Here is a 25,781-nt window from a genome sequence, read left to right on the forward strand (position 1 = left end):
GTCTTGAGTGTATATAACTACAAATGTCATTAGTGATCATGAAATTTAGCCACACTGTTTGACTTTCTACAGCATTTCATTCCACAGGTTGCCAATACACTATTTCTTTTTATTTGTACTTTAATTGGATCAAGTGACCTTTCCTTCTTCTATTATGCAATAGGATATTTTTTGTGTCCTCCATAACTTTGAATAGCATAATAAAAACCTTTCTAAACCTGTAGCTTTCCATAAGCCAAATGCTTGCAATCTCTCATTTTATGTCAGACCCACCATGTCTCTAACAAACCTCAATGCCTTTTCTGCAACTTTTCAATCTCAACTATGTCTTTCTTGGGTGATATAACCATAATTAGACACCATCTCTCAAGGGAGGACAACTATCTTGGAGAAGAAATGTCATTATAATTTCCATGTTTTCAATCCCCTTTTTAATGTACTCAAGTGTGTCTTATGTGCTTTCTTTATCTACTGCTATACACTGGGTTAATGTCTTCGTGGAAACCTAAGGAAGCTGGAGTTGGAAAAGATACACTAAGTCATCCAGTGCCACCACTGTCAGTGCAGGATTGTTTTCTACATTTTGTAGATATTTGTCCTGTCTAGTTTTAAAGTGGCCCAAGAAATGGGAGGACTTCCATGGTGAACCTATTCCACAGTATAACAGACTCACTGTCAGGAAGTTTCTTGTGGATGTTTAACAAAATATTACCTTTCTTCAACCAGCCCTAAACCAGATTTGTTTAATATTTTCCATTTAAAAAGTTTTAATGGAAAATGGGGATTTTGATCCAACAAAATTTATTGAAAATAATACCTGCTGTCCACAGAAAATTTTCATTTTTCATTGAAATACTGAATACCAAAAACCCAAAATAATTTGGTTGAAAATCTAAGTATTTCTATTTGGAAATACTGCTAGGGTGCCTCATGGGAGTTATATTTCAGCTGTCTCATATCCCCGTTCTCCTTTATGGACTGGGCTCTCCAGACAGACTATATCTCCCATGATGCACCATGACCAGGTACACTCACTTCCCCTCTCCAAAAGGGGAGACCATAATGCGTCATGGCAGATGTAGTTCCACTGGGAACCCACCCTATAGAGGAAAATGGAAGCTTGAGGCACCCAACTACAACTCCCATGAGGCACTACAACTACATTTCCTGGTTAAAATTTTTCAGTTTTTGGCCAAATTTTTTCAGTTTTCAAATTTCCCTGGAAAAAAATTTTTTTTGGACCAATTCTAATCCCGTTGCTTGTAGCTACAATACTGAATGCCACCCTAAACTTCTTATCCTGTATAAGGGTCTGTCCACATGGACCTGACTTCAGGGTTGGGTCCTTAGTCATTAATTTGCAAAGTGCTACACACAGATTTTAGTAGAGTTAAACCAGCAGAGAATTTGACCCAGTGTTTCTCCTATTTTTACGTGCTAAGCATGGCTGTTCAAAATTGATGATCTTTTGCTATTTCATTTAGTTTAGCACTCCTACATATTTAATTTTATTCATAATTTTGACTAAATATCTAGCTTACATCAACAACTAAGGGGAAATGTTATGGAGTTTTTTTTCTCTACAGCAAAATAACATCCCTTAAAAGCTGGCCCAATTTTCACACAATAGGCCTGGGTTTCCTTGAATAATATACATGCCCCCTCTGGAAAACTCCCACTGACTTCAATAGGACCTGATTTTACCCTTTGTTTTTCTCTGTGAGGTAAGCAGTTGGAATCCTGGGTCAGCTGAAAGAGCTGTGCGCATGTGTAAAATAGTGATTTGTAGGATTATACTAATTGGCTGCTTTCTAACTTTTTTTTAGGTTTTCAAGTGTCTTTGCACTGTTGCACCTTACATTTGAAGCTCTCCTTCTTGCAATGCTCCCCACACTTTCATGCTACCCTTGTTGTTTTTCAGGTAGGAAAAACCTCTTTCTTAACATACACAGCTTCCCCCATTCAAACAGCGGCTTAGTGACCTTTAGCTTCTTATCCTCCATCATTCAAGTATCTCTCTTTCTCCCCATCCTAATACGTCATGTTTTCATTCATTCTAACTGTAGCAAAATGTTTGGTCTAGCTCTCCAGTTCTGAACAATAGCTTCAGCCCTACCCCTCTGTTTCAATCAGTTCTTACTGGCTGCCTCATGGAGATGGCCCAGGTCATTCACGGCTATGGGGATGGCTCGCAGTCATTCTACTCCCTTTGCCCCTCTCTCTCAAACCTTTTTCCAGTTCATGAACATTATTGTGCAGAGACTCCTCTTCAGACTTGGATGTTATTAGTCAATGCCAAAGCGAACTCATGGCATCCCTCTTAGTTGAATTGTGTCTTTCCTTCCAGACTCCTCCTAAAAGCATCCACATTGACTCCACTTCCCTTCACTTACTCTGTTAGAGATTTGCTGAAATATATTAGGATATGCAATCTCTGGAGTTTTTCTGATAACACTGTGACAAAAGAGGTGACTTCATGTAGTTAGTCTTATTTCCCATAATTCCCTAAAACTAACAAGCTTGTGTTTACTAGTCCCAAAAACTGGCTGCTTTTCATCTCGTGACTAGATTAAGGTTATTTTTGAGATGGGTGAGGTTGGAGGAAGGAAGGACGGACATATTTGCTATTCCCATTTTGCTTTGCTCCAGTTTTATTAGTCAATCCTGAATTTACTTCACTCTGTTGGAATAACTAGGCAGATTGCTAGCACTTAGGAAGATTCTTAGTTTTGAGCATCTCTGTGTTTTAAAATCTTTTGGTCACTAATAGTCACTACTATTATGTAACAGTAACAGATAAGCCAGTGGAGTATGCAGAAGGAAATAATATCACAGATAGGCAAAGCAGTAGCCACATTCACCATCTTAAACAAGATTTGGTCATGAGAAATTTAGAACTTAAAGACCAAACTATGGATCTAACTCAAAAGTTATTTCCATTTTAACAAATGGATGTTAAAGCTGGAAATCCACCGAGGTACAGATATACATAGAAATGCCTTCAAAAGCATATTATATATTACTTGTATTATGGAATGATTTATAACAAATACTGAGATTTGTCAGAGTTTGACAACCCCTCACTTCCAAAGTTATCCAGAAAAGAGGATGGAAATATCTGAGACGTGTGTTAAGAATGAAGCCAGAACATCTACCATGGCAGGTTTGCCACTAGGCAGATGAAAGAACAAAATGGGCGACTTAAACAATCCCTCTAACAAACAGAACTTGGAGAGGAAAAAAGGTTATGGGACTTAACACAGAGGACATGTAAAATGCAGCCCAGGATAGACAGGGATGGTGGAGCCTTGTTCATGCCCTACGTGTCATTTGATGACGTAGGAAGGATTCAGATTCAGTTGCTACTGTTTGGCCTCATCTTCACATTTCACTAGTGCACTGTAAACTCCAACTTCTACATCATTAATAAAGGTATCAAATAAGACAGGACAAGACATCTTCCTACAACTGAATGCATGGTCATTAATCATTATCTTTGGTTATGGTAACTCAGCCAGTTATAAAGCCATGTAATAGGACTCAGCTCCAAGCCAATTTGAATTAATTTAGTCATTAAAATTTCAAGAGATACCTTAGCAAACGCTTTCCTAAAAATCAGTGGAAGTTGGTTGCCTAATTGCCCTTTGTGTCTTTGAAAGTCTGCCTCTAAAAATGTAAGATACAGCCAGTAATTTTGTAATTCTATCAAGAAGAGCAATCAAGTTTGTCTTGCATGATTTGTTCTTTATAAAAAAACATGCTGCTTGTTGCTTATGGTTCTATTACCCCTCTGGATTTTTAGTAATTTCTTCTCCAATATTTGTTCAATTATTTTACCAGGGATAGAAGTCTAACTTATAATGAGTTACCCACGATCACTTGTAAAACTTCCCTCGGCAGATCTGTCAAGTTGAGAGATGATCAGTGTATATGAGAAGTTTACACTATTTTTGCCAATGTGCATGATCTTACATCTATCTCAGTTAAATTCCGTTTGCTATTGTGCTGCTCAGTCCCCAAATATGTTTAAATTCGTCTAGATTTTCTCACCATTTTTAATGGATTTTACTAAGCAAAACAACCTACTGTTAACAGAAAACTACACCAGCTTTTTTTTCTTTTCATCCAGGACTTAATACATGAAAGGACTAGTTACAATAATGAAACTGAGTTCCTTGTTCTTATTTCCATTTACACCTATTCTGGTGCACTATGTCATGAAGTGAACAGAAATTGAGGCACTTAGCAGGTAGCAGGATCAGGCCCTAAGTGCTGTATGAAAAGCAAACACACATTAGTCAAGGAGATGCCCAAAACCTCTGAAAAGAACTAACCCTCTCAACCCTAAACAAGCTCCCACTATGCTGAAAGGTGTTAATGGCTGCCACCAGAGATGTCTTGGATCTAAAGCCATTCACAGACCTCGTTAAAGCCAGTGGGCATGCCATGCACTCTTTCGGGCTCAACAGAAAGAGCAATCAAGCCCAGTTATATAGTTAAAACTGCCGGGGACTATGGAGCTATCACCCAAAGCACGAAGCCACAAGGTAGGCCTGAGCTAAACTATGTGGACTGAAGGGTTAACAGCAGGGTAGGGTTGCCAGGTGCCCAGTTTTCAACCAGAAAGTCTGGTCAAAAAGAGGACCTGTGCAGACACCAAAAGTCTGGTTACCACGGGTGCGGGAGGCACGGGGCCATCTACCCACACCAGCATCTGCTCAGCCGGGGCCCCCTCCCACCTGCATCTCATGGGCGGGCAGGCTATGCATCAGGATGCAGCTCCGGAGCAGAGGGAGCTCAGCTGGCATTGGGGAGAGAGGTGGAGAGGATCTAGCTACTAGGAAGAGGGAGGGGGAGAGCAGGGAGCAATGGGGGGAGGCACGAGAGAAGCAGGGGGGGCAGGGCCTGGAGAAAGAGGCAGAGCAGAGGGCAGGTCCTGTGGGGAGAGGTGGAGCAGGGGGAGGAGCCTCAAGGGACAAGGTGAAGCACAGGGTCCAGTTGTCAGCAATTAGAAAGTTGGTAATCCTAACCCAGGGAGTAGGATGTAGTTGCAGGCTGTGTACGTTGGAGGCACAAAGCCAGGAAAAGAAGTATGAGCATGATCCTGAGAGGAAGCAGAGGGACATAGCACAGAACTCACTAGAATGACACAGTTGGGGATTTCCGATCAAGGAAGCTGTCTGCTATTGATTGATTTTACTGTGTACGGGGAAACAGGTCTTTGTGTACATTTTTTTAAAACAATAAGACTACACCTACAATATACTGACTATTATCACCAATTTCCCATCCTAACAGGAAAAACCATGCTGGATCCTGAATATTGGCTAACTGCTCAGGCCAGAGTCAACATTACACACACACACACACACACACCCCTAAACTTCCATGGTATCATCAGACTTACTTCCACTTCTAGCTACTTTTAATTATTCTCTACTCTGAGAAGCAAGTGCTGCAAGGACTTAGGCAACTAGCCCATTTAGAAAAATCCAAGTCAATTAAGTCCATGGGGGTTACCTTTATCTACTATTTTTTTAAATTATCCAAAGAAAACTTTTCCAGTTTAGAGTCAGTTTTCCCTCACTGAAGGTGTGTTGGCTTGACCCTGTCAGGTGGATACTTAGTAAAAATATTAAGCTGTTCTAGCCTTAATTAAATTCTGAATCATTTTCACTGGACTCAAGATGAGGCTCACTGGTCTAACTACTGGGATCTTGTTTGGCTCAATTCTAAATAAATCTCTCTCATTGGTGACTTCCCAGTCTTATTTATAAGGGTAAATTGCTCGTCCTCATCAACAGCGCTGCTGTTTCACATTTCACAAACGCAGAATGGACTTTGGAACCCTCAGGCACATTCCCATCTTACAGACTAACTGCTAGAGACAGTGTTTCATAGTATTACTGCCCACTCAGAGAACAGCTGAAAGAACCTGTAGGTGTTTGTTAGTAGCTGGCCTTTTGAGCAGCTAGGGTCTTTTAGCTTCTGTTCAGAAAGCAAGATGTGTTTGAGCCTTCCACAGGTGCAACTATTTCCTCCACCAGTGAGAGAACACACAGAAAACAACCAGATATGAAACGAAGTACAGGAACCCAAAGAAGAAAGAAGCAAATAACTGAGTGAAAGAGTTGCTGTTGATTAGGGAAATTAAATACTACATTCACTGGTCTTTAAAGCTATATTATTTTAAAACAAGGGTGTTTCAAACATCATGAAAACAGATACATGTTTATTCCTGGAAACAGTCCTTTTATCTAACTATGTAAAAATATGTTATTTCAGTGTTTTGGTGAGCCAGGTGTACACTCAAAACCACATCCCACCATGAACAAGAAGGAACCCCTGAGCCTGCTGCCCTACCCCACCTCCCCAAAATGATACAAATTTAAATCTGATTACACTTTCAATGTCACTTTCAATTAGTCTTGCTCAGTCTTCATCTTGCAAGTTAAAAGATGTTTTTTCCTAAGTGTTAGACCTGGAAAATTCAGTCTGCGATCTGAAATAATAATATCTAGATCTTATGTGGCACTTTTCATCAATAGACTGCAAAGTACTTTACAAAGGTAGCATGTGTTGCTATCCTATTATCAAAAAGAAAAGGAGTACTTGTGGCACCTTAGAGACTAACAAATTTATTTGAGCATAAGCTTTCGTGAGCATAAGCAAATGCATCCGATGAAGTGAGCTGTAGCTCACGAAAGTTTATGCTCAAATAAATTTGTTAGTCTCTAAGGTGCCACAAGTACTCCTTTTCTTTTTGTGAATACAGACCAACACGGCTGCTACTCTGAAACCTATCCTATTATCAGTTTACAGAGGAAGAAAATATGGCACAGAGAAGTGTGGTGACTTGCCCATGGACACACAGCAAATCTGTAGCAGAGCTGTGAATAAAACCAAGAGCTCCTGTGTCTTGGGAGCCTCAAATCCAGCTGGATTCTGTAAGGCTGTGACTAGATCAGCAATAAAAGTTATAAAAGCTTCTGGATTCAGAAATTAATTAGAAAGTCTGTCAGTGATACGTGAACCAGAACTGAGAAAGCGGGATGATCAGCGAGTTATCTCAAGTGCCTATACACATGTAACCCTTCTGCCTGGCAGCAACAAGGGCCGGGTTCAGTATCTAGGGGATCCATTCCGATAACACAACGCAAAACCGGCTCGAGCCCCCACCCAGTGACCTGGGACAAATATCTACCACCCCCGCTGGGTGCCTCCAAGAGGCAATACTTCCCCTCTCGCAAGCACAGAGTCTGAGTGTAGCAAAAAAGCCTTTTAATAACAGAGAGAAACAATGTGGCATTATGTTGGGGAAACACCACCAACAGGATTCATAACACGACCCATGAGCAAAACCCACCCCAAGCAAATTGGGGCATGTCCTTTCCCTTTGGTTCTTGAGTCCAGCAACCCAAAATCACCCAAAGTCCCAAAAGTCCAACGACCCAAAAGTCTCTGTCCTTGGTCAGGGCAGCCCCAGAGTTACGTGGTCCAAAGCTGATGGCCCCACCTCTCCATGGGGCTCCACTCTGCCAGCCGCCCCATGAGCTGCTCTAGGCATCCGACAAACTGCTCTGCTCCACCAGCTGCTCCGCTCTGCTCGCTGTCCCGCAAACTGCTCTGCTCCACCAGCCGCTCTGCTCCTCTCGCCGTCCCGCAAACTGCAATGCTCTGCGGTCGCTCCGCTCGCCGTCCCGCAAACTGCAATGTTCGGCCAGCCATCCCACAAACTGCTCCACCATATAGCTTCAGGCTCCCCCACTACTGAACACAACACTCAGTGATTTCAGCTCTTTTGTGATTTCAGCTGGTAGTAGGGGAGCCTCAGTGCTGGTGCACCATTAGCCCAAAGTGAATTCAGCTCAGCAGCCTGTAACTAGACTCCTAATGGAATCAAAATTAGCTCTGATATTCCACAGTGGAGAGAGGAGGAAGTGCAATTAGCATGTAAGGCCCTCACCAGGGGGCCCATGCCATCAAGTATTAATACCTATCCCCAGCCTCTCTCTATTCACAGAGTTTTGGAACCCATGTCCCTTGCCTAGCTAGTGCTACTTAGTTGATGGCGAGTCCCTCCATCATAACAAAAGGCCAAGTACAGTTCCACTGTTCTTGATTCCCATAATCAGGGTAATAACAATTTATTCTTCCTGCCCCAATAACAGAGACACTGGGGATCCCACAGCAGCCAAAGTGACCATTTGGGCAGCTATGGCCTCATTCTAGGCGGGGTGGGTGTGCCTATGCAAATGAGATCGGCCCCTGAAGTTCTTTTCCACAACTTGCCACACCTCACCACCAGATGTCAGGGTGGAGCTCATCCTGACTCTGCTTACACACAATTGCAAGAAGCCTGGGAAACAAGCAGGGAAAATTGGAAGTCCTGGCACAGTCAAGGAATTATCATGTGACTGGAATAACAGACTTGGTGGGATAACTCACATGAGTGGAGTACTGTCATGGATGGATATAAACTGTTCAGGAAGGACAGGCAGGGCAGAAAAGGTGGGGGAGTTGCATTGTATGTAAGAGCAGTATGACTGCTCAGAGCTCCCGTATGAAACTGCAGAAAAACCTGAGAGTCTCTGGATTAAGTTTAGAAGTGTGAGCAACAAGGGTGATGTCGTGGTGGGAGTCTGCTATAGACCTGCAGATCAGGGGGATGAGGTGCCCGAGGCTTTCTTCCAGCAACTAACGGAAGTTACTAGATCGCAGGCCCTGGTTCTCATGGGAGACTTCAATCACCCTGATATCTGCTGGGAGAGCAATACAGCAGTGCACAAACAATCCAAGAAGTTTTTGGAAAGTGTAGGGGACAATTTCCTGGTGCAATTGGAAGAACCAACTGAGGGCAGAGCTCTTCTTGACCTGCTGCTCACAAACCGGGAAGAATTAGTAGGGGAAGCAAAAGTGGATGGGAACCTGGGAGGCAGTGACCATAAGATGGTCGAGTTCAGGATCCTGACACAAGGAAGAAAGGACAGCAGCAGAATATGGACCCTGGACTTCAGAAGAGCTGACTGACTCCCTCAGGGAACTGATGGCCAGGATCCCCTGGGAGAATAACGTGAGGGGGAAAGGAGTCCAGGAGAGCTGGCTGTATTTTAAAGAATCCTTATTGAGGTTACAGGGACAAACCATCCCGATGTGTAGAAAGAATAGTAAGTATGGCAGGCAACCAGCTTGGCTTAACAGTCAAATCCTTGCTGGTCTTAAACACAAAAAAGAAGCTTACAAGAAGTGGAAGATTGGACAAATGACCAGGGAGGCGTGTAAAAATATTGCTCGGGCATGCAGGAGTGAAATCAGGAAGGTCAAATCACACCTGGAGTTGCAGCTAGCAAGAGATGTTAAGAGTAACAAGAAGGGTTTCTTCGGGTATGTTAGCAACAAGAAGAAAGTCAAGGAAAGTGTGGGCCCCTTACTGAATGAGGGAGGCAACCTCGTGACAGAGGATGTGGAATAAGCTAATGTACTCAGTGCTTTTTTTCCCTCTGTCTTCCCGAACAAGGTCAGCTCCCAGACTACTGTACTGGGCAGCACAGCATGGGGAGGAGGTGACCAGCCCTCTGTGGAGAAAGAAGTGGTTCGGGACTATTTAGAAAAGCTGGACAAGCACAAGTCCATGGGGCCGGATGAGCTGCATCCGAGAGTGCTAAAGGAGTTAGCGGATGTGATTTGCAGAGCCATTGGCCATTATCTTTGAAAACTCATGGCAATCGGGGAGGTCCCGGACAACTTGAAAAAGGCTAATGTAGTGCCCATCTTTAAAAAAGGGAAGAAGGAGGATCCTGGGAACTACAAGCCAGGCAGCCTCACCTCAGTCCCTGGAAAAATCATGGAGCAGGTCCTCAAGGAATCAATTCTGAAGCACTTAGAGGAGAGGAAAGGGATCAGGAACAGTCAGCATGGATTCACCAAGGGCAAGTCATGCCTGACTAATCTAATTGCTTTCGATAATGAGATAACTGGTTCTGTGGATGAGGGGAAAGCAGTGGACGTGTTGTTCCTTGATTTTAGCAAAGCTTTTGACACGGTCTCCCACAGTATTCTTGCCAGCAAGTTAAAGAAATACGGGCTGGATGAATGGATTATAAGGTGGACAGAAAGCTGGCTAGATTGTCGGGCTCAACGGATAGTGATCAATGGCTCCATGTCTAGTTGGCAGCCGGTATCAAGCGGAGTGCCCAAAGGTTGGTCCTGTGGCCGATTTTGTTCAATATCTTCATTAATGATCTGGAGGATGGTGTGGACTGCACTCTCAGCAAGTTTGCAGATGACACTAAACTGGGAGGCGTGGTAGATACGCTGGAGGGTAGGGATAGGATACAGAGGGCCCTAGACAAATTAGAGGATTGGGCCAAAAGAAATCTGATGAGGTTCAACAAGGACAAGTGCAGAGTCCTGCACTTAGGACGGAAGAATCCCATGCACCGCTACAGACTAGGGACCGAATGGCTAGGCAGCAGTTCTGCAGAAAAGGGGTTACAGTGGACAAGTAGCTGGATATGAGTCAACAGTGTGCCCTTGTTGCCAAGAAGGCTAAAGCCATTTTGGGCTGTATAAGTAGGGGCATTGCCAGCAGATCGAGGGATGTGATCATTCCCCTCTAGTCAACATTAGTGAGGCCTCATCTGGAGTACTGTGTCCAGTTTTGGGCCCCACACTATAAGAAGGATGTGGAAAAATTGGAAAGCGTCCAGCGGAGGGCAACAAAAATGATTAGGGTATTGGAACACATGACTTATGAGGAGAGGCTGAGGGAACTGGGATTGTTTAGTCTGCGGAAGAGAAGAATGAGGGGGGATTTGATAGCTGCTTTCAACTACCTGAAAGGGGGTTCCAAAGAGGATGGCTCTAGACTGTTCTCAGTGGTAGCAAATGACAGAACAAGGAGTAATGGTCTCAAGTTGCAGTGGGGGAGGTTTAGGATTGGATATTAAGAAAAACTTTCACCAGAAGCGTGGTGAAGCACTGGAATGCGTTACCTAGGGAGGGGATAGAATCTCCTTCCTTTGAGGTTTTTAAGGTCAGGCTTGACAAAGCCCTGGCTGGGATGATTTAGTTGGGGATTGGTCCTGCTTTGAGTAGGGGGTTGGACTAGATGACCTCCTGAGGTCCCTTCCAACCCTGATATTCTGTGATTCAATCCAGCTCACTCTCTCCCATAGCTGTGTTGGTTCTACAGAGGTATCAAGAGCAAACAAAAGAACGACACTAAAAACTTTTTCCAGTCAGTAAAATAAGCAAATAGGACTCTGAATACACACAGGTGTTAGTTTGGGTTAGTAAAGAAGGGGCCAGTTTTATAGACCCAGTTTTCTGATCAGAACAGCAGTTTAAAACTGGTACATCCTACGGCCCAATCAGGCAAGGTGCTAAATGACTCCTGTAAACTGCTCAGCTTCCACCATTCATTCCTGTTCAAGTCTCTGAAGTGGGGCCTGATTTTCTGAGGAGCTGAGAACATAAAGTGACTTTATTTATATTTCTTTGTGCTCAGCAATGGGAGTTTTGTTATTCATTTTATTCGGAGCTGGATTAGGACTTTTAAAATAGTAAGACTTTACTATTTTCTACTGGAAGATGAAGGCACTTAGACCCAGATCCTCAAAGGCATTTAGGCACCTAACTCCCACTGAAATCAATGAGAGTTAGATGCCTTAAATACCTTTGAAGATCTGGGCCTAAGCCCAGGATCAGATTCTATGCTTGTAAAATGCTGAACTAACAAAACAACACAGTAAGAGCAAAGGAGAACCACTATATTAAAAAAAGGGAATGATCTATTCAGACATTTTTCATTTTACCAGGTCCTAATAGATATGGTGTTCTAGAAAGTTAATTGCAATTTGAATTTCAAAAAAGATACAAGAAATTATACACATACACACACACACACACACACTGATTAAAAACTGCTCAAATCACAATTTTTCAGGAATTTCTAACAGCATCATTCATGTTCATATCCTAAGAAGAATTTATACCTGATCAGCTTATACTTGGGAAGTATAAGCTTATACACTACAGTGGAAAACTGATAAGTGTATGCATGGTAAGTGTAAGCTTACATTTCTACTGTGGAGAACTGATAAAAAAAAGTATGTGCCAAGAGATTCTATTTTTCTATGTATTTTACTCTCATCACTTTTCCACTATTTTTTTTTTTAAAAACCTATTAAGTTTGAAATCTAGGACCACATTCAAACTTTGCAGCTCAGGCTAGCTCTACTAACACATAAAGGGCTGCAGACCATGGGTGGTTCTTTGCCAGCCAAACTCCTTGAAGACCAGGAGCAGAGTTTTTTCTGTACTTGCTTCTCTGTCCCCTCCTGCCATCCCTACCCCTCTCAATGATTCCCTTCCCTTCTCTTTAGAACTGTGCTAATCATTTTGTACTTGTTATGCAGGTCCCAAATTCCTGTCTGCATGGGGAATCTGATGGGCAGGAAAGTCTGTGAAGAAATTCAAACAATAAAACTGATCAAGTCAGTTAATTAAATATGGGTTTAAATTTTCTAGCTTTTTTCAATTAAAAAGTCATCTTCTTTATAAACTGTAATTCTAATTAAAACTATATAAAATAGTCTGGGACCTGGCAAATTATAAGAATTGCTGATAAACACAGAATCAAATGTGTGTTATCCAGAAACTAGACAGGCACAAGGAATATCTACTGTATAATTCCCCCATCATTGCCTCTGAAAGGAAAAGGGTGAAATCCTGGTGTCATTGAAATTAATAGCAAAACTTCCATTGACTTTAATGGAGCTAGGATATCACCCCTAGAGTTTGCAGAATTTAGTCAACGAGCTGCTAATGAGAATATAAAGACACAGGAGATTTTTTTTTAATAATTTTGTTAATTGCTTCTTATTAAAACTCTGCAAATGACTATTTGGGTGGAAGTGGTGGGCCAGATTCTGTCCTGTTATGCCAGTGTAAATCAGATTTACATCCTGGTAACAGAGCACAGAATTTGACCCTGTGTGTCTAGTCCTTCACCCTTCCTTGGGTTTACTGAGCATAGGTTATAATACATAATTCCTTTTAAAATTAAGCTTATGTAATTTGCCTCTCTAATGGAAGAAAAAAAAACAAAAACAAAACAAGCCCTAATTTTCACTTTCATTGTTCCCAATTACCCAAAACCAAACAACACAGATATAAGTACTCTACGGGGGAAAATAATTTACATCAGCCTTTGAAAACATTTTTTATATTTACTTAAGAAATTTCCATTCACCACCCACTTGCACATGTATGCACATACCATACCCCATCCTGCAAAGTGAGGGTGGGTACTCATATATATCATGGGAGACACTCAGCACCTTGCAAATTGCATACATTTACCAAATAGGTTACGCACTGGCATTTATGTGATGTATAGAGATTTTTAGGCTATTAATTTATATGGCACTGTAAGTATAAAGGATATTGTATGGTCTGCGCTGAATGAACAACAGGGCTTGAAATCTACAGGTATGAATGAAAACACCATATAAAATATGGACTATTGTGGCCAAATAGGTTCTTCCTGGGCATTTAGGAAAAGCTGAGTGGTGGGATATAACATATTTTAATACTGTCAGGGTTCCTTCCCCACTCTGAACTCTAGGGTACAGATGTGGGGACCCGCATGAAAGACCCCCTAAGCTTATTCTTACCATCTTAGGTTAAAAACTTCCCCAAGGTACAAACTTTGCCTTGTCCTTGAATCCTACGCTGCCACCACCAAGCGTTTTAATCAAAGAACAGGGAAAGAGACCACTTGGAGATGTCTTCCCCCCCCCCGAAAAAAAAATATACCCCCAAGCCCTACACACCCCCTTTCCTGGGGAGGTTTGAAAATAATATCCTCACCAATTTGTTACAAAATCAAAGACTCAAACCCCTGGATCTTGGAACAATGGAAAAATCAGTCAGCTTCTTAAAAGAAGGATTTTATTAAAAAAAAAAAAGAAAGGTAAAAATCATCTCTGTAAAATCGGGATGGAAAATACTTTATAGGGTATTCCGATTCAAAACACAGAGGATCCCCCACTGGGCAAAACCTTAAAGTTACAGAAAACAGGAATAAACCTCCCTCTTAACACAGGGAAAATTCACATAAAACAAAAGATAAACTAATCCGCCTTGCCTGGCTTACCTATACTGGTTGCAATATTGGAGACTTGGATTAGGATGGGTTGGAGGAGATGGATTTCTGTCTGGCCTCTCTCAGTCCCAAGAGAGAACCACCACGTAAACAAAGAGCACAAACAAAAGCCTTCCCCTCCCCAAGATTTGAAAGTATCTTGTCCCCTTATTGGTCCTTTGGGTCAGGTGCCAGCCAGGTTGGCTGAGCTTCTTAATACTTTACAGGTAACAGGATGTTGCCTCTGGCCAGGAGGGATTTTATAGCACTCTATACAGAAAGGTGGTGACCCTTCCCTTTATATTTATGACAAATACACTAGTACAGAGTTTGGCCCGTAGGCATGCATCTGCAAGCCCTATGGAAAATCAGTGGCAGCTGTACATACCTATCCCAGGGTAGAATCTGGCCATGTGATTTTATCATTGGCAGATAATCATTTGTATTAGAACAGTTTATCTGAGATGCTTTATATTAGTAGATAATAATAATAAATGTTAGAGAGGAAGGATAGTCTTGTGGCTAAGGCAATGGAGTAGGACTCAGGAGAGCTGGGTTCTCTTCCCAAATTGGCCACATGCTTCCTTTGTGACCTTGGGCAAGTCACTTAATGTCTGTGCCTCCATTCTCCATCTGTGAAATGGATACAATATTGCTTTCTGTCTTGTCTAGTTAGAGGCAAGGACAGAATTTTTCAATATGTTTGTACAGGGCCTAGCACAATGAATCTCTGGTCTCAGTTGCAGCCTCTAGGTATTACTTTAATATACATTATGGAAGCACCAGTCACAGTTCCATGGTTAATTTTTGCAATTGTTTTAGAGCTGGGATTCAGCCACTTTGTTACATATGAAGAACATATGGTATCCCTGCCCCCAAATTATACCATTAACTCTACTGACTCTTATGCTGAAGTAATGGGTCTGAAGAAAAAAATGGGAAAAAATCCTTTTTAAAAATCAGTTTAATCTGGGACTATAAACACTAACATGCACAAATCATAATTGTATTGTTAATGCATAGTGTCACTACAGAGAGGAGTTCGTTTGTTTGGATGGCTTTGTTTGGACTCTGTACATTTTCATAGGTTGGAAACGTTTGAATCTTTAAGTTTAACCTTAACTTGAAATTTTCCGGGTTTGTAATGCTTGTTTGGGGGATAATTCAACGTCACTGTGATGTTTAACCCTTAAATTACTGATATGTTCTCAACCTTAACTCCAGTTTAACAAAGTTTTTATCCAGAAATAACAAACAATTATTATGGAATTTTAATTTTGATAGTTTTTTATTACTGAAAGGAATCATACAATTGTGGATGGAGAATAAATTAAAAAACAGTCATCAGAATCATACTAAATTCTGTTTAATTTATTTCTACTGTCCAACAAATCTCAAATAGTCATAACAATCCTATGCGGTCATAATATTTATTCTTAAAAGCTTGTCCTTAAAGAATTACCCTTGGATAAAGACCTTGAATGTCAAGTTTCAGCCCAGAGCAAATTTCTACAGCCAAGTTATAAATTCTTGTTCTTAATGAAAGTGCCAAGACAACCTTAACTACAGCAATGAGACTGGTACTGCTGTAGCAACAGTGATGCTTTTGATAATGTAAACATAGCTCTAAAGACATCAAATTTTCTCTCTCTAATGTGTATTTAATAAACTTTTTCCGTTTAAATAACTCATGGGAAATACTTTCTGGAAAGCTAATGATGTGAAATAACTATATAGACCAGATAGTAGATAATGCTTTTGGATAATGTAACTTATCTCTTACTAACACACACCTGAATTATTGTCTTTGCTTAAAGGTCTCTGAGACTGCTTTGTAATCTTAGGGTCCTATCCTTGCTCCCATTTGGTTATATCAGCTGTAATTGGAGAAGGATCAGGGTCTTAAACATGTCGGTTAAATTAATAATTAACAAGCCATTTTCTAGAAAATTGGGGAAAACATCCCCCAGACATTTTTTTCCCATGGGGCATCATAGGGTAGGGAGGAAGAGAAGAATCTCTGATTGTATTAGAATGATGGTCTTTCCTGCCTGAGCAATGAAATATGCATGTCATAAATGTAACAAGGGGAAAGGAAGCTTTGGATGATGAAGAGCTGGAGGAATACAGTGACCCAGCAAAAAAATGACATTAAATTAAAACAACCTTTAGAAACAAAGCTGGGGTTGAGTATTTAAAAAAAAAGTCACCATTAACAATATCCCAGAGAAGAAAGATACCGGGGGCGGGGGGGGGGGATTATTTTAATGGCTTAGTTTTCAGAAGCACTTATTAGCCACAAGGAACATTCCTTGCCACCTGGATTGCCTATGGAATCTATTAGCCAACAATGTTTTATTCAGAAAAAGGCGAGAGAGAGAGAGAGAGAGAGAGAGAGAGAGGAGACACCCTTCAGAACTCACTTTATGGTGTGAAGAGCTATTTATTTTATTTTAGAGAGTGTGTGTCTGCACAAAGCAAGAAACTCCAAGAGAGGGAAGGTACTTCTAAACAGAGCCATTTATTTAATTTGTGTTTAAAGAGAAAGATTAATTTCAGAAATGATTGCACTAGACTTACAGCTTTAGAGAAACCAGAGTATGTACATTTCAGCTCCGCCGGACCACATGCTATTTTGAAAATACTTTTCACAGAAGACAGGCACTTGAAACATCTGTGACACGGTCTCTAGTAGTATATACTTCTTTAAAACTGTTGCCAGTGAGATAAATCTGAACACAAACATCGGGATTAGCTGTCAGCCAGAAATGTTTGTCTTTACCAACACAGACTCCTTATCCAATGCAAGCTAATATTTCTGAAAATGGGTGTTCCTCTGGATTTGCCACTTCATTACAAATTATAGCTCCTACAGATGAACTGAAGAGAGACAAATTTGAAGCCCCAGTGTCCCCAAAGGGTTTACCTATCCCAATAATAATAATATTCAGAGCTCCTACAGAGATCTCAGAGTGCTTTACAAAGGTGAGTGAGCATTATTATCCTTGTGTTACACACATGGGGAAACAGAGGCAGAGCGGTTTAGGGCAGGTTTTCAAAGATGCTGAAAATCCCCAGCTCCCACTGAATTCAAAAGAGGAAGAGCACCTCTGTTGAAAGTCTGCAGCTCTACTGCAGCCTATGGGCTATTGTAGTGCCTGTGGCTGCTGCTACTCCTCCTATGCAAAGTCTTTTGATCAGTTATATTCCCCTTCTCTCAATCATGAGCCATATACCAGCCCTTCTTCTCCTCCGTCCAGTGTCATAGCAGAGATGGAGATCCCACAGTGCAGCACTTCATAGAATGCAAGGGCATGCATCAGTCCCACTGCTTTTTGTGCCCACGTGCCCTTCCCCCTCTGTCTTGCTACTTCCTAATAGCAGGGGACCATAGAGAGGGAATTTTGCTATGAGAGGAGAAAGCCAAGGAGCACTCTGGACTCCATGGCAGGAAAAAGCAAAGGGATTCTCCTAAAGCTTCAGGATGGGGAAAGGCAAATTCAAGAGGAGCTGTTGACATTGCAGGGAGGGAGAGATATTCCCAAATAACTTTGCAACACAGAGTGCCCAACAGTATGTGATTCTTTGGTATTCTTGCATCTGAACATAGCTAGAAGATAAGCCCAATGATGCTAAGGATTACTTTCCATTTCTACAGTGAGCTCCTTTTGGAGTATTTTACAATCAAACACTGCAAATCCTTTGGAAGAAGTGACAGTGAGAGTGCAGCCACAGCCACCCTTAGGTAATTCCCATGATTAAGATTCTCAGCTTTAAAATGAATCTATTAAGGACATCATGAAGTCACAGAAAGCCAGTGTTCAGCTACGCCCCCTTCTCTGCAGATGGTGAGCTGCCAAACAGAATCAAAAGTCTTAACTGCAAGAATTATCAGCGAATTCAAAAAGGATGTGAAATTGTGTGCTGCAAAGGCGGCAGGCTATTACGTAACAGCAATGCTGCCAGACCGACTAAGATACAGTACATTGGGAAGCAGCTCCCGAAAGACTCCATTTTTTTTATAAAAACTGCTGAGAAAAACAAAAAACAAAACACAAAACAGAATACATGCCATTGTGACTAATGTGGTTAACAAAAATGAGAAATAGGCACCCTCTCTATCCCCCCTTCTCTATTCCTTCATTATTTTTTCTTCTTCCCTAAGGTATGCGCATCTGAGACCCAACAACACAGCAGCATCTACTTGGATAATCTCTTGTATAAGGTCACAATCAACAATTCTAATGCTTATTCTCCTTTTCTGATCTGTCCCTTCCAAGTCTACACAGTAGTTAACAGAGTTTGTTGAACCACTTGCACTTTTGTATTCTTTTCTCTAAACAGCTTTCTTTCCAAATGATGCCATTTCAAAAACACTATTCTCTATTACGGGCAATGTGGTGACTGGCACCTCTCAAACCTGTGGACAGAAAACGCTGGCCAGTTAACAGCATGTTAAGCTTCCCCTGTTTTTGTTTTTCTAAACTGTTGTTTACATTTGATTCCCAATAAAAATAAAATTTAATTTAGTTTAATTAATACAAAAAATTATCAGAAACTTCAAACAGCCTGACGTTCATAAGACATACAGATCTGATAGGCAAGATAAATGAATGGAGACACAAAATACTTATACAAGAGAAAGAACTTCTTGTGATTTACTGTACACAAGTTTTATGTATGGTAGTACTTAGCTAATTTCACTGCACTCAAGTACAACCTTCGTAACCAGCCTAAAGCACACCTGAAGCAGCATCTAACTAGGTCACCATAATTTTATTAACTATGCTTTGGACTATATATCCAAAAATAATATAGATATTACCCAGGTGAAATGAGAGTTGTTAAACTATATCATAATGGTAGTTCTATCCCAAAATGGTCAACAAATACTAGGTCTTGGAGCCATAGAGACCTTAAGCTGCAGACATTTAAAACAAAGGCAATGAATTCAGGCCCTCAGTTTAAGTTTTCCTGACAATAGGCAGACATGAGATCTTTGCAAGATAGTAGGTCTACAGAAGCTATTCACACATACCTCTGGCTTAACAAAAGGCAAGAAGGGGATAAACAGGCAAACTTCAATAAAATAAAAGTAAACTTTACATTATGATGGATCAAAATGCAAATAACCTAACAAATACCCAGATGGTCATACAAATATTGCTGTTTAAGGAAACAGCAAACCAACAGCCAAAGAGCCAGTCACTGCCACCAGTGGAAAATAAATCCAACTGGTTCTCAAGTCGTCAAGTTTTGATATCAAATGCCTAAAACAGTAATCATCTCTCTCCCTTGGTCACACTGCCACACTTGTGGCGCTCAAGCTGGTGCTCCCTCCATATGAAAAGAGAAGAACAATCAGCAGCGCTTCTCCATGAAGGCTCCTCAACTCTAAAATTTGCTTCATTCCATTGGTCTGCCAGAGTGTTAGATCTGTTAATCTTCCAGACCCTTTGCAAAGCCAATTTGTTTTCCAAAGCTTTAGAGAAGGAGCTGGTTGGGAATATCATGTAGATAATTTACAGCAGTATTAATGAGACATTAATAAGGCCAGATCCTTAGTGGGTATAAATCAGCATAGTAGCTGTGAGGTGTTGGGTTGGTCTCACTCTCTCTCACCCAGGCCAACCTCACTTTTCATTCTCTACACAGAAAGGAGGGTGAGGCCATCTGGAGGAGAAATAGGGAAAAACCCTCATGCTTTGCGCCACCTCAAATTCTACAGAGGGCAAAGGAGGCTTCTCCTGAAAACGAGACAAGGTGGTTACGGAACTAAGCTAGAATTGGGAGACTTGCATTCCAGTCCCATCTGTGCCACAGAATTCCTGTGTGACCTGACACAAGTCACTTAGCTTCTCCATCTGTAAAATGAGGATATACCACTTCCCTACCTCACAGGGGAGTTGAGAGGATAAATACGTTAAAGATTGAGAGGCGCACAGGTATTATGGTGATGGGGCCCATATAAGCTCTGGGAGAATCATTTCCTCCACAGAGGGGCTGGAGGGCAATAATCACTTCAGTCTCTTTCTTCTCCAGAGCTGCGCAAACCTTCTCCCATGCCCAGCATAAGCACCAAGTCTGGGGTGGGCCTGCTGGCTAACGTATCAATTTCTAGAAGACCATGAGCCGAGCATAAATTAATTCTCCATTAGCCATGCCTCTAGACCACGTGGAGCTAATGCAATGCCTGTCAGCACACCAAGTATGACCATGCAGAGAGAACAGCAGTGGCAACATAATGAATAACCCTTCCTGCCTCAGAGCAGGAGTGTCACCCATAGAATGTTTGTAAGAGGTATCCATTTTGCTTCCATCTTGTCCATGCAGTAAATTAAAGTTTTAATGGTTCTACACATCAAAAGAATTATAAGTAATCCTTACCACACCATTATTTCAGCAATCTAACTTCAAAAGCAGTTCATTCCGGCCTTACAAATGTATTTATTTCTGCAGTTCACTGAACACTGAGTTTTACACCACTGGCGCTGCTCCAAGCACAGAGACTTACCCTTCAGTCTCTCAAATCTTTGTATCAAAAGTCTCAAACTTACAGTAGAATGTTGAATGGGTATCCAGGCAGGTGCTTCAACTGAGCATTTGTGGGAAGGGCATCTGCCATGGCTCTGCTGCAAATAAGTGAAAACGGCATTATACACAATACAATATGTGCTTCAAACCTACGCACAAGGAGCTCCATTAAAATTGAGCATCGATCTCATATTTGCATTTCCTAGCATTTGCTAGTACATATGAGACCTTTCAGAGTGATTTGCCAGGGCCATGTGAGAGAAATTAGGCTTGTAGGTCCCATTATTAAAAGGGCACTGACATTTTACCCATTAGTTTTGCTGTGTATTTCACAGTTTTGAATGGGGACACAAGCTTCATCCACTCTGAACCCCGAACAACAGTCATTTGGCTTCCCTATGCTCTGGAACCCATCAAAGAACAAGGACACAGGGCTTAGACAGTAGTTAGGGTTTGGCTTTTAACTCTCATCTTCACGACAGGCTGCATGTCTCCCCATGTAAATCCATATTCTTTCTACCAATGATAACTCCAGCCTGAACCATCCCCAACTTTATTTTCCAGCAGAAGTGTCTCTATACCAGTTTCTCTAATGGCTTGTTTTGCAGCTCAGCAGAAAGCATGGCTTCCTATCCAAATTGGCTGGGGGGCAATGCCCTGTAAAAAGAACAAAGCAACCCTCTCACAGAGTTGATATGATAAGTCACTCCCACAATTCCCTAAAACCTGACTGCAGGAACAAAAGAACAAGGAGTTACAGTAACTCCTCACTTAATGTTGTAGTTATGTTCCTGAAAAATGCGACTTTAAGCGAAACGATGTTAAGCGAATCCAATGGGGCGGGGGGAGGTTAGGTTCCAGGGAAATTTTTTTTTGGCCAGACAAAAGACTATTTTATACACACGCACACACACACAGAGTATAAGTTTTAAACAATTTAATACTGTACACAGCGATGATGATTGTGAATCTTGGTTGAAGTGGTGAAGTCAGAGGGTGGGCTATTTCCCAGGGGATGTAATATTGCTAAAATGATGAACTAGCAATTGGCTGAGCCCTCAAGGGTTAACTCATTGTTGTTAATGTAGCCTCACACTCTACAAGGCAGCATGAATGGAGGGAGGGGAGACAGCATGGCAGACAGAAACAGAGACACACATCGTGTGTGTGTGTGTATGTGTGTGTGTGAGAGAGAGAGATGTGCATTTCCCCTTTAAGTACACTGCCTTGTTAAGTTAATCAGCAAGCTGAGACCGCAGCTGCTGCCAGGAAGCTCCCTCCGTCCTGAGCCCTGTCATGCGTCTCCCCTGCTCAATGGAGATGGGGTAAGTGGGGTGCAAGAGCAGGGGGGAGGGCTCCAAGGCAGAAGGCAGGAGCAGCACATGGCAGTTAGGGGAGGGACAGCTGAACTGCCAGCAATTGATAACCTGCTGGGTGGCTGCTGCACAGGGAACTTAGGGGAGCCGGGAGCTGATAGGGGGCTGCTGATCCACCCTGGTTCCAAGCCCCCACTAGCTAGCTGCAGCGGGCTGCTCTTCCTGCAAGCAGTGAACAAAGCAGGCGGCTGCCAAACGACGTTATAAGGGAGCACTGCACAACTTTAAACGAGCATGTTCTCTAATTGATCAGCAACATAACAACAAAAAAACTTTAACCGGGACGACTTTAAGTGAGAAGTTACTGTACTTTAAACTCTGTTTTCCCACACGGCAGTCCAATCCACTACCACTAGGTCACTGGACAGCTCTCCCTGTAATTTCTCTTGCATTTGTGCGGATCCAGTTACGTTTTACCTAAGGTTCTACACCCTGGCAAGCCAATTAAAACTAATCACACTGTAGCTTGGGACAGAGTCCCTGAAGAAATGTTCAGAATAATTTTGGGATCTCCCACCTCTATTCTTTGCTTTCATATAGGAATCAAACTATTTCTTCTCTGTTTAAATTGGAGGACTCCTATAATTATGTGTGTTCCAGAAGCACAGAAGTTCAGATACAATGCAGGCTGAAATTTCCTTTCATTTACAACTTAAGCCAGGTATACTGCAAGCAACTACCATAATTTTTTTTCACACTGAGAACACAGGAGAACACAATCTCTGTGGGCAGTAAGTGATTTAGACTTCACGTGGTTTTCAGCTTTGAGCCAGATGTGAGCACATTAACTAATTGTGCTAAATTAGAAACTGTACTGTGTTCTTTACCTACAAATAATAAAAGTGGTACAATGATAAATACTTTTCCAGCAAAGTACAAGTCTCAGTTTCAGATATGTATTCCCCAAATCTCAAACCTGGTGATTACCGGTTTCTGTATTTTCATACATATACCTCCAAGGCACATTAAAAAGAGGGACAAATTGCCAGCAAGAGGCTATTTACCATTAAACAAAAGCTCTGAAAAGTCACCAGTATTATAGCAGTAATATTCTATAGATGTGTTTTTATCTCCTAAAAGTAGAGGTGTGAATGTGGTAGCACATTATGTAACCTAATCAAATAAAACCAAAACTAGAGTTTTATGTATCTGATTGATTAGAGATATTGTCAAGCTTTGTGGAGGTTTTTTCTTTTAAAAAGTTGTAGGTCTTGATTCTTTGGTCCCTACAGAGGCAAATGCAGGAACAATAATGACAACTTGCTCAGCACACAACTTTCAGATACTCGTATCTTTGAAAAAATCAGACCCATTTTTTCCAGCTGAAGTTTCTAATACTGCAAAGGGAGACATCCATACAAGCAACTCTTTGCCATGGGACTGCAGAGTCAGATCCCTTTGTAGGATCAGGGCTCAAGACCATAAGTTTCTCTCCAGTGAGAACTACGTCCATGCCAAATGTAACTTTCAAACTTCTATTTTTTTGTACCTTCATTTAAAAAAGAAAAAAAACACCAGAATGCTTTACAATAGTGTATTTTATTTTATACACTCTTAACTAAAACAGCTGCATGGTGTTAAGTTGGAAAACAGCTTCTATTATAAAACCTTGTTTTTAGAAGCTCAGGACTTAAATACCTGTTGGGCAGAGCCCTACTAAGAAAAATTTCAGCCCCAAAGGCAAATGTTTCAGACAGTGGTTTGCATCAGCAAGCATGGGGAAATAATGGAAATTTTTCTGCAATCTTAACCACAGCACATATTACTTGCACTTTCACAGAAGCCAATGGGAGTTTTGCTAACATACGGACTTCAGGATCAGGTGAACTCAGTCCACTTTCCAAAGGTAAACATAAAGGTGATGAAAACCCACCATGCTAAATGCTCTCTATTTCATCTAGCCCAAGGGAGCAAAAGTGTGTATGGTTTCGTTTCTATATTTATTATTAATTTTAATATAGATTAAAATCATATGCTGTATGTTGCTATGTGGGAAAGCAAGTTCAAATTAGTGAGCTTTCTATTTGGACTAGAAAGTGGCAAGGTTTGTTTCTCCTTAGTTTGTGCAGGAGTGAAGTTCATAATCTTTGGCCAGCCCCCAAGGAAGGAAGTCCTGTCTACTGCACACATGAGCTTCATCCTTGAGATAGACAGTCTTTAAGGGTGGCTGTGGTTCCAGGAGAGGAAGAGTCCTTTAGGTGACCATCTATTTAGAGCCTTACAAATATGGAATGGCATCTTAAGCTTGTCTTAATGTTGTACAAGGAGCCAGTGGAGCATATAAGGAGTTATCTGCTCTCACTGCTGCATTTTGCACCAGTTGCAGTTTTTTTTAGGCTGATACGTTCAAGCTTAGGCAGACTGCATTGGAATAATCTAGTCGGAAAGCAATGAACACCATGCATGATCAAGGCCAGGCTGTGGTCAACAAGAATGGACCACTAAATTCCTAGCCAGTTGGAGGCAGTAGAATGCCTTTCCTGAAGGTACTGATGCATACAAGTCCCAAATCAATATGGAGTCTATTAGGAGCCCTGAACTGTAGACTGCCTTGACAATTCATGGGCAGAGATCATCAACTAGAGGAGTCCACATAATCATAGAATCATGGAACTGGAAGGGACCTCAAGAGGTCATCTAGTGCAGTCCCCTGCATGCAAGGCAGGACTAAGTATTATCTAGACCATCCCTGACAGGTGTTTGTCCAACCTGCTCTTAAAAATCCCCAGTGATGGAGATTCCACAAACTCCCTAGGCAATTTATTCCAGTGCTTAACCACCCTGACAGTTAGAAAGTTTTTCCTAATGTCCAACCTAAACCACCCTTGCTGAAATTAAAGCCCATTGCTTCTTGTCCTATCCTCAGAGGTTAAAGAAAACACTCTCTTTCTCCTCATTGTAACCACCTTTTACATACTTGCAAACTGTTATCATGTCCCCTCTCAGGCTTCTCTTCTCCAGACTAAACCAACACTTTTTTTTCCATCTTCCTTCATAGGTCATGTTTTCTAGACCTTGAATCATTTTTGTTGCTCTTCTCTGGACTTCTCCAATTTGTCCACATCCTTCCTGAAATGTAGAACCCAGAACTGGACACAATACTCCAGTTGAGGCCTAATCAACGCGGAGTAGAGTGGAAGAATTACTTCTCGTGTCTTGCTTACAATACTCCTGCTAATACATCCCAGAATTAGGTTTGCTTTTTTTGCAACAGCATTACACTGTTGACTCATATTTAGCATGTGATCCACTATGATCCCTGGATCCCTTTCCACAGTACTCTTTCCTAGGCAGTCTTTTCCCATGTTGTATGTGCAACTGATTGTTCCTTCCTAAGTAGAGTACTTTGCATTTGTCCTTATTGAATTTCATCCAATTTACTTCAGACCATTTCTCCAGTTTGTCCAGATCATTTTGAATTTTAATCTTACCCTCTGAAGCACTTGCAACCTCTCTCAGGTTGGTATCATCCACAAACTTTATAAGTGTATTCTCTATACAAATATCTAAATCACTGATGAAGATATTGAACAAAACCAGACCCAGAACCGATTCCTGCGGGACCCCACTCATTATGCCCTTCCAGCATGACTGTGAACCACGTATAACAAATCTCTGGGAAGGATTTTCCAACCAGTTATGGACCCACCTTATAGTAGCTCCATCTAGGTTGTATTTCCCTAGTTTGTTTATGAGAAGGTCATGCGAGACAGTATCAAAGC

The 25,781-nt window shown here is 41.5% G+C and overlaps 1 protein-coding gene across 11 annotated transcripts in view; it reads right to left on the reverse strand.

Annotated features, from left to right (window-relative positions):
- DLG2 (discs large MAGUK scaffold protein 2) overlaps nucleotides 1-25,781 on the reverse strand; it is a 1,447,004-nt gene that overhangs the window by 1,164,035 nt on the left and 257,188 nt on the right. The window contains exon 2 of one of the 11 annotated variants that reach the window (XM_074955936.1): nucleotides 20,707-20,781. The exons of the other annotated variants lie outside the window; for them this stretch is intronic. Coding sequence (XP_074812037.1) covers nucleotides 20,707-20,781 — 75 coding nt within the window. The remainder of the gene's footprint in view (nucleotides 1-20,706; nucleotides 20,782-25,781) is intronic. 11 annotated transcript variants of the gene reach the window in all.

Source organism: Natator depressus, chromosome 1 (assembly GCF_965152275.1).
Source record: "Natator depressus isolate rNatDep1 chromosome 1, rNatDep2.hap1, whole genome shotgun sequence".
Taxonomy (NCBI): Eukaryota; Metazoa; Chordata; order Testudines; family Cheloniidae; genus Natator; species Natator depressus.